This window comes from Neolamprologus brichardi, chromosome 22 (assembly GCF_056152115.1).
Source record: "Neolamprologus brichardi isolate AB-2024 chromosome 22, ASM5615211v1, whole genome shotgun sequence".
Taxonomy (NCBI): Eukaryota; Metazoa; Chordata; class Actinopteri; order Cichliformes; family Cichlidae; genus Neolamprologus; species Neolamprologus brichardi.
The window spans coordinates 25986602-25995871 of NC_142124.1; the positions used below are offsets into that span (position 1 = coordinate 25986602).

The 9270-nt window shown below is 40.2% G+C and overlaps 1 protein-coding gene across 3 annotated transcripts; it reads right to left on the reverse strand.

Annotated features, from left to right (window-relative positions):
* Positions 1-2868: 2868 nt before the first annotated feature.
* Positions 2869-6178, reverse strand: LOC102781761 (stathmin-like). Of its 3 annotated transcripts, XM_087835161.1 has the most exons (6): positions 6030-6158; positions 4656-4766; positions 4368-4411; positions 4070-4242; positions 3785-3976; positions 2869-3712 (listed from the first exon to the last, which is right to left on the reverse strand). In XM_087835161.1, the coding sequence occupies exons 3-6, from the start codon at positions 4381-4383 to the stop codon at positions 3635-3637; spliced, it is 459 nt and encodes a 152-aa protein (XP_087691287.1). In that variant the 5' UTR covers positions 4384-4411; positions 4656-4766; positions 6030-6158; the 3' UTR covers positions 2869-3634. The 3 variants fall into 3 exon arrangements, with proteins under 3 accessions (XP_087691287.1, XP_006795304.1, XP_006795303.1); XM_006795241.3 differs by lacking the exon at positions 4656-4766 and having other exon boundaries at positions 6092-6178; XM_006795240.3 differs by lacking the exon at positions 4656-4766 and having other exon boundaries at positions 6030-6166.
* Between the last annotated feature and the right edge of the window lie 3092 nt (positions 6179-9270).

A 9270-nucleotide genomic window follows, 5' to 3' on the forward strand; every position in this document is an offset into this window, starting at 1 on the left:
TGCGATCTACTGTACAATATAAAGCGCCTTGAGGCGACTTTTGTTGTGATTTGGCGCTATATAAATAAAATTGAATTGAATTGAATTGAAATCGATGATTTGTCAATGCAAGTAAATTTGTAGGCCGATCACTCCTGGAAAGGTTCACCACTTGTTCAAATTTCCTCCATTTGTGGATAATGGCTCTCACTGTGGTTCCCTGGAGTCTCGAAGTCTTAGAGGTGGCTTTGTAACCCTTTCCAGACTGATAGATGTCAGTGAGTTTGTTTTTTCATTTGTTCTTGAGTTTCTTGAGATTGCTTTTACCCAACTCAATACAAAATTTACTCATGTAAACATGAGTAAATAAGCTGTCACTGATGATATCTAGTAGCTATTCATCTGATCCATTTCCATCTTTTTTGCATACTCCACTACCACCTGTCTACATTTATCTTCTTAACACCTACCCAACACCTCTTCATCACCTCTTTTCCCTTCACGTAGACCTCCATTAGAGTCCACTCTGATCATGAGTCTCTCCTGACGCTCTCTGCCACTTCATCCAGCTTACTCCTGAATTCATCTTTCTCTTTAACTGAAATTCAATTTGTGGGGCACTGATAACATGTGAGATCAAACCTTCAATTTCCAGCTTTAAAATCATGATTCTGTGTGATACTCTCTTCACCTCCACATCACTATTCACATAATCTTACTTCAAGATTGCCCCTATTTTATGCCGCTTCTTATCTACGTCATGGTAGAAGTGTTTAAATCCACCTCCAACGCTCCTGGGCTTGCTTCTTTCTGCCTAGTCTCTTGTACACACAATATATCTGCCTTCCTTTGCTCTCTCCCTTCACCTGTCATACTCCCCCCATTTAACGTCCCCGTTCTCACCTCTGAACTGCCTTTCTTCTCTCTCGCTGTCTCCAAGCATGCCTTCCTCTCCTCGTGCTTTGTCATCACTCAACAGTGGCACAGTTTCTACCAGCACTGGAGGTGTTTGTTGTTCACACAGGCAGATCCAACATGTAAATCCTATTCTTGATGATCCTAATGTTTAATTTTGCAAAGAAATTTAATTTAGAAGGAGGGTCCCGCTCTTCGTGACACAACCCTCCCTATTTATTGTGATCAACATTACGCCTATCGGGCTTGTGGCCCCTCCATAGCAGGGTGTTCAACCTAAACCTAACATTTAGTTTTAGATTTTATTTTTTTCAGTTTAGTTTTTCTTATTTGGAAATGTTTAGGTTTTATTGATTTTAATTTTTGTTTTTACAATATATGCTATATTTATCAGGTGTAATATTTACCATGTCCGGAGCAGGAATTATTATATATATTATAATTACATGTGCACCAAAGCTGCCTCTGACTAGTTGATTTGATTGTTAATTTTTATGCAAAACTGACTGTTAGTTTTTGCAAGTATGCAATAGTTTCAATTGTGGTTTGTTTGGTTTATTCATGCCTTGATTTCAGTTAATTTGTTGAGTTAACTACAGTTTGTTTTAACATGTCTATTGCATTTATTTTTTAGTTTTTAAGTTTTGGTTGGTGGCCTATAGAAACTGGCAGCTGTGCATCTCAACCCTCTAACATCTAAGTTGTCACTGCTGACAACCGCAACCCTAACCTTAATCCTAACTATAACCCTCGGCAATCAGAATCTGGAATTGTTTTTATTTGTTTATTTATTTAGTTTTATTTAATGTCATTTTTTTCCAAAAGCATCCAAAACACATGCTTAGGGTAGCATTAGCATTCATGATGACTTAGACATCAGAGGGTTAAAGATATCATTAGAACTGAGATTTCAATTAATTACCCACTAGCCTGGTGATTAATTATTCGCACTGGTCATTTTTTTAAGAAAAAGGATATTGAAAAAATATAATTAAAAAGAAAGCTTTTTTCCCTTATTTGGGCTACATTAAACCTGTAATACTGATGAACACTCAGTATTAGAGTAACAAACTCATGCCTACCTGTTGAAAGTATCAATGAAAGCTAAGCTTTGTAATGAGCATGGATGAGGTCACATTTAATTTGACACACCCAGACACTAAATCAAACCACCAGCAGAGGGAGACAAAGACTGTGGTTTGTTTGAATCTGAATCATGTAATGGCCTATTTGCAATTGTGGCCATTTATGTAATTTACACTGATCTATAGCTTTCTACACCTAGTCCCAGTCTAGAAGAAAAACTAAAAATAATATAGAAAAATAATATATAGACATATAGACAAAGTTTATGGTCTAGGACTCGACTTCATTTGTGTTGGAGAGAAGGGTTAGGTTTGTTAATAGGATTTTAGCTTGTCTAAATTGTACCCTACATGTTGCCCTTTAACAGCAGAGATAGGGTCCAGGCTCCACAACAGTAAACTGTAGTGGTAAGGAAGATGGGCAGGCATTATGTTGGATTCTCAAGCAATCAAAAGCATCAGTATTTTTGTGTACAAGGACAGGCATTTTTACTTCTGCCTGCAATTGGAGAATGTCAACCTTAGCCAGGTCTACCACCATTTACACAGCAAAGCGCAAACATTTAAGCATCTTATATTTGTTAAAGTCTGAAAGGTTCATCAAAACGTGGCACACTAAACAAGTCATTTTGAAGACAGGCTAAAGCTTGGTGTACTTTCATTGATTTAAGGCCTCAAAACATCCATCTATTCTCCTCCGCTTTTCCTTATCAGGGTGCCTATCCCAGCTACCATAAGGCGAGAGGCAGGTAAATCCTGGACAGGTCACCAGTGCCTGGGCTGGCCTCAATACAGTTATCTTCTGGGTTTCATTGTGCATATATTGTACCCACTTCCCACAGCAGGTCAAACAACAGAGAAGAGGACAAAAATGTTTCAACAGCAGGAGTGCTTTGTTCCATTTTTATTTGTTTTAGTACAACAGTTCAAGTCAACTAGTCACTGTATCTATTGAGATGCCAAAGTGTGTATTGCTCTTCTGCATTCCATGTGTAGAACCCTGTTCAGTAATGTTCAAGATGACATCCATCTCCATATCTGGCATGTTAATTCACAGCTATACAGCAAGAAGTCATGTGCTTTGAGGACAACCCCGTGTTTTTACAAAAGCAAAGAATCAGCAGCAGCACGAAACATGATTTGCAGGAGCAAGCAAGCAGAATCTGGGTAGCAAAGCTGCACTAAACACTTGTATGTATAACAGCCGATGCCAAAAATCAAACCTTGTGCTACTTTGAGTTTTTTTATTTTATTTAATTTTTCTTTTTTTAAATACACAGTAAGTGCCGAGAACAGATGTGGTTCACAGGGACATTTTCAAAACGCACTATGAAATCTGTAGGAATAAAGACCTATGCATAGAAACATGCTTCCTCAAAGAGGGTATGTTACACACTGCTAATTTTCAAAAAGGGCAGAAGCTGCACTGACAAGCTACATAATCAGATGAATTAGACAAGAGGGGGAGGGCAGGATGATCCACATGTAAAACCAGCGCAAATACACTTAGCAGAAGAATTGATATCTTCACAAAGTGAAACTTGTATTTACTTCAAAAAGGTGGGCAGTGAACACAACAAAAATACTGACTGAACAAAAAATAAATCAATCTTTGGATACGTAAAAAACCCTATACAATCCCCCGTTTGTAACCTTCAGTCTTCCGAAGTGCCTTCTTCTGAGTTGGGGTCTTTGGTCTCCTTGTTCTTTCGCACCTCTTCCAACTTCTTGTCCTGTTAAACAGTACAAGATTAACATCTTAATAGTACTACATCATGTCCATACAGTCAAAAGAAATTACTGACCTTCTCTTTGAATTTCTCATTCATCGCTGCCATAATTGCTGTGCGGTTCTCTTTGTTAGCCTCCATCTTCTGGTTGAGCTTCTCCTCTGCCATCTTGCTGAAGTTGTTGTTCTCCTCCATGGCTTTCTGTTGCACTTCTTTTTCATGCTCACGCTTCTCAGCTAAGTGCTTCAGAACCTCAGCTTCATGGTTCTGGGAAAGGATGGTTAAAAATACATAAGATGCTTGAAATAGCCCACCAGATTTTAATTATTCCAACCCATGCAAAATATGTCATCTTTTTACCTTGCGTCTCTCCTCTGCAGCGTCCAGCTTCCTCTGAATCTCCTCCAGTGAGACATCCTTCTTCTTGGGAGGAGACAGTGGAAAGTCACCCTTGGCATCAGGGGTAGGAGTAGCCAGGATGACCTCAAAAGCCTGACCGGAAGCCCGCTTGTCGAGCTCCTTAACCTGGATATCTGAACACATCCAAGGAAAAAAATAATAATAAAATTTAAAAACATGTTTAAATACTTCAAGGCACAGTGAAAAAAATAATAATTAAGAAATAATATAGTGCATTAAAGTGTAAGACGTAGTTCACCTTCAGCGGATGCCATCTTCAGAGACTGCTTCAGGTAAATTTAACTAAAGGAGGGAAACATCAGAGAGAGTCATGTTAGCAGATTATTTTAAAATTACTGACGTCTAGTGGATGATTTACACCATTATCACAGAAATCATCCAAGATTAAAACCGGTCTCACTGGCGACGCCCTGTGGCAACACGCAAAACTGCAAGCAACCACCGCCCATCAATCCACACACACATAAAGAAAAAAAGGGGGAAAAAAATGGTACTGGCATTCAGGGCGGTCATGTTGTACACGCACCATTGTTTATCTCCAGATATGAGGAAGCAGTGACATTCTGCTTAAGCCACCAGCAATCGAGCCACTTCAGGAATGAGGAGGGCTTTTCAATAGCCTGCCCATCAGTGAGGGCTGTTAATGACACAAGTCACAGTTAGCTGAAACAAAAGGCTGTGATCGGGCTGGGTAACGGCAGGCAGTGAGGGAGTGCAGACAGGGCCTGGACTCGGCCTTTGCTAGAAGGCAAATATGCACCAAGAAAAATGCGAATAGTGAGCGATGAGCATATCTGGGAGGAAATGATCATTAGGCAGCACCTGTTCCTTGCACCATGTGTTGGAGCAGCGGGAGGGGAACACAGACACACATCTACACACGTACCACAACAGCCGACTGAACAGGCATCTTGTCTAATAAAATTGCAGGGGGAAAATTAAAAAAGTAATTCCTCTTAAATGTGAGAAACATCTGTCATTCCATTTAGTCAAGTGGTAATGATGAGTGAATGATGAACCATGACCAAATTCAGCTGGGCTTATTCAATGAAAAGACCCCTCCCCTAATAATTCAAAAAGACTATCAGCTAGCTAAGTGTGGCGTTAGAAGGCAGCATGAAAAAAGAAAAACACCTACTTCTAATCTAATCTGAGTGAGGTTTAATTTAAAAAGCCCACACCTTGGTATCCATTGTGACACCCACTGTTGCCATTTTATAGAACTTCTCACTGAATGAGTACAAATGTGCTATTCTGCCAATGACATTACCTTAATTCATGTAAATTTATTGTTTCTGTGAGGCTGCTGGTGTCATTAGCTCAAAGCTATAACAAGCACCCTCAAACAAAGGCGCTTTTGGCAGCACAGTGACGAGCAGCTGCAAACAAAGAGGAGCCGAAGGCAGGTCACTGCCACGAAAAAAAAAAAGAAAAAGAAATAAAGAATAAATATTTTCTCACAGGCGGCATAAATCGGTGAATAAGGAATTTGTAAATGTCTCTGCAGCCCACAAGTTTCACGAACATAAAAAAATAAGTCTTCAAAGTCCACCCTCATTGCTGTCGGTGCCAACTGTGCCAGTGTCGCCTACCATACAATAGGCTAACAGCCCGCCAAGCAGCAGACAAAAAGAGCAACAACAATAGGGGTTTCTGTCTCATTTTGTCCCTGAAATGTTACAAAATGAATGCAAATGCCCACGAGGGCGAAAACATCCACAAAAACCCCGCTTGTCACGTTAGTTTCTCACGTGCTGCGCTAACATAAGCGACAAACAACGAAAAACGTTGAAAGAAAATTAAACATACTGTCGAAAAATTACCGACTCCACTCAAGGATTAACCTCCTTTTGCCCTCATCTCCTCATAACGTTTAAAATTCAGACATATTCCTACTTACAGACGACAAAAATAAATCCTGTGGACTTTCTCGGTTATAGAGATGCTGCCAGTCACACCCACCGTCAACAACCTCCGGATGCTGTGCTCTGCTCTCACAGAATTTACCGCGAGCCCTCTGCGCGAGCTTACCAAGCGCGCACATAAATGGACCAAAGCAAGTGCCGTCACGCCGTTTGCTGGCCACTCATTGGCTTATCCCGCTCTCCTGGGTGCTTCTGGCGATTGTAGTTTTTTATGGCTGACAGTAGACATTGCGTTACAGTTATGTTATCGCTAAATATCTGGCCATTTAATGCACATTTTTGCTTCATTAAACGAACCATGTGAAGCAACAGTCCATAGCAGTGTACTCGAAACATATATAATACCAATATTTACAGGATCATTCCCCTAATAGTGATTTTCACCATGGCTCCACCCATTTATTTAAATACGATAGCCTGCTGAATGTAAATTAAAAGCCCGTTTCTCTCTCGCTGTCAAAATAAAATAATTTTAAAAAAAGTTTGCTTTTCACTTAACAGAGTAATTCATGTTTAAAATGGTTTTTTGTATTTGTTTTCAGTTTGTTTTTTGTTTTTTGTTTTTTTTTTGGGGGGGGGGGGGGGGGGGGGGGGCAAATTGATTTTGGAAGCTAGTTGTGGTTCAACATACATTTGTGGGAAGTGCTCCATCTAACACTATCCACAGGTTACTAACACATGGTAGTAAATGTATGCTGGTATAAGCCTAGAAAAATACAGAACTCCATAACATAGACCTTGTCACAGATACCTGACATTTTTTTCATTCTTCTACTTTTTTTATTTAATTTTTTTTAATTTAATATGACTAATATCATTGTTGGACCAGTTGTTATGATTCATCAGAACTTGATGGGTTGTCCCCCGCTCTCTCTTTTCTTCACTGTCTTTCACACATTCTCAAGCTTAGGCGTGGGCTTGTCTCTGGTCTGATCCTAAGGGCGGAGCTTCTTAGTGTGGCTCAGCCCTTCCTCCTTGTTGACTGCACTGAATCATCAGGCTACTAGTATATGGAGAACAGGTGGTGCTACAGTTCTCTGCCAGACTGGTGTTGTTGCTGTACATCTGAAAGCCCTGTTCGGAATTTGCTGGCACAATAATCTACTTACTTGCAGTATGGTAACAACCCAAGCTGTTTTGTTTTTCCTCCTCATGAACACTCTTGTTCAGTTATCACATCAACCTGTTCTATTTTCTTAATGAACGGTCAATTAATTCTCATTCTCTCCTCTGGCAGACCTCCATTAAAATTCACTTAACTTTTAAATCTGCTTGTTGTGTCTGCTTTGTGGGTCCAGCCTCACACATCACACACAATGACAGAACACTCTGGTCATAATTTGGACACCACTGGGTCAGCTGCAGTACAAGAAGCCCTGTCTAAGAAGGAAGAGCTTTTGAGTCAGGATGATCTGGTTTTACCTGAAAGAGTGCCACACAGAGTTAACATCAGAGGAGCATACAGAAGAAAGATAAGACATTAAGACCATAGACTATCCAAATCATAATACCTGCCTTTAAAGTATATACAGCACCACCATCTTTTCCAAAGGTCTCAAATCCATATCATCTGGTCCACATCTGAGAGTGATGAATGGAAAACTGCTTTTAACACTCTGGTTGGTTATTTTGCTCCAGCAGTTTGCCAAGCTCTGGCTAATATAATGTTCAGATATCTTCAATTTCTTTTCTTTTTTTTGTCTATTTGTATAACATATTAATCTTCTCAAATCACTTTCTCAACACCAGGAACATTCAAAAGATCCTCCTGAGACTCCTTGAAAAGGGATTTTATGTGAAAGCTCCATGGTTCCTTCATTAGCTTATTACATCTTGGAGAGTGGTCCAGTAAAGATGGAAAGCTGTTGTGGAATGACCACTCCCACCACCAGCAATGGAATCCAGCATTTCTTTGGGTTTGCAAACTTTACTAAAGGTTGAATAGAAATGGAAAGTGGAAGGAATACGTTGAGAACCTCCTTAATCCCACTGGCACGTCTTCTGTAGGGGAAGCAGAGTCTGGGGATGAGGGCGTCAACTTGTCAACTCGTCCGGGATGAGGTCATTGAGGCAGTTAAACAACTCCTTGGTGTCAAGGACCCTTGGTTGGAAGAGGTTTGCCCTGAGTTCCTGAAGGCTCTGGATGTTGTAGGGCTGTCTTGGTTGACATGCCTCTGCATTGTTATTTATTTTCCACTTCTCTCTGATTTTTATTACTTTTCTTTCTTCATATTCTGAGGTGGAGTTGAGAGATTGGCTTGTCTCTGGTCCCCTCCTTAGGGTACAGCTACTCAGTGTGGTTTAACCATTCTTCAGCTGTTGGCAATTGAATCAACAGGGTACAGGTATAAGGACAGATGCTGCTATACTCCTTGGCCAGACTATTCTCATCTTTCACCTGAGAGCCCTATTGGAAGAAGAATCAACTTACAATCTGGTTTTGTTCTTCCTCATCGATACCTGGACCTCCGAACATCTGCGACCCACACTCAGCCTGTCTGCCCGCTCACCTCCTGCAACCCGAGGATACCCAACTGCTGACTCAGTACTTATTCCATACTCTGCCTCTCTGCAAGTAAGATTCAATCTGATTCAATTAACTTACCAACCTGCTATAGTCACTTCCTGGACAATAAATTCATTTTCGTTCTCTCTGGCAGAGTTTCTGTGACCCATTCAGCATTGAAGTTGTTCTAATTCCCCCATCCGCACTCTTATCTAATCGCTTTTCTACCATAAAATTAACTTAACTTAAGAACTGAAGAATCTTTTCAGACCAGTGTGTCAGAATTCAGTCTTTCTTTTCTGCTGATACATACTAGTGGGGTCAGCAAACACAGCCATTAAAAAGACTGTTTTAGCTGCTTGCTTATTTACAAGGGGTTGCCGTACTGAGTAGTTCTACATGATTAAACCCTCATGCTTCTGTATTGTTGCCCCTAAACTGGGTTAAAACGGTCAATCACTTTTAATGCAATTAAATACCAAGATGTTGTTTTCCAGCAGTTAAAATGCCTCATGTGCTGCATATTTCCATCTAATTTATTTATTAGATCCAATCTAGTGATAAACAGTAGCTTTGAAGTCCTACCTCGAAATCTTTTTCTCTCGTGTGGCACTGTTTTTTTCAATAAAACCACTGTGAGGCATTATGTAAATTCCAGGAGCTACTGCTGAATTCGGCTTCTATCGACCATTCTCAGACTATTTGATTTT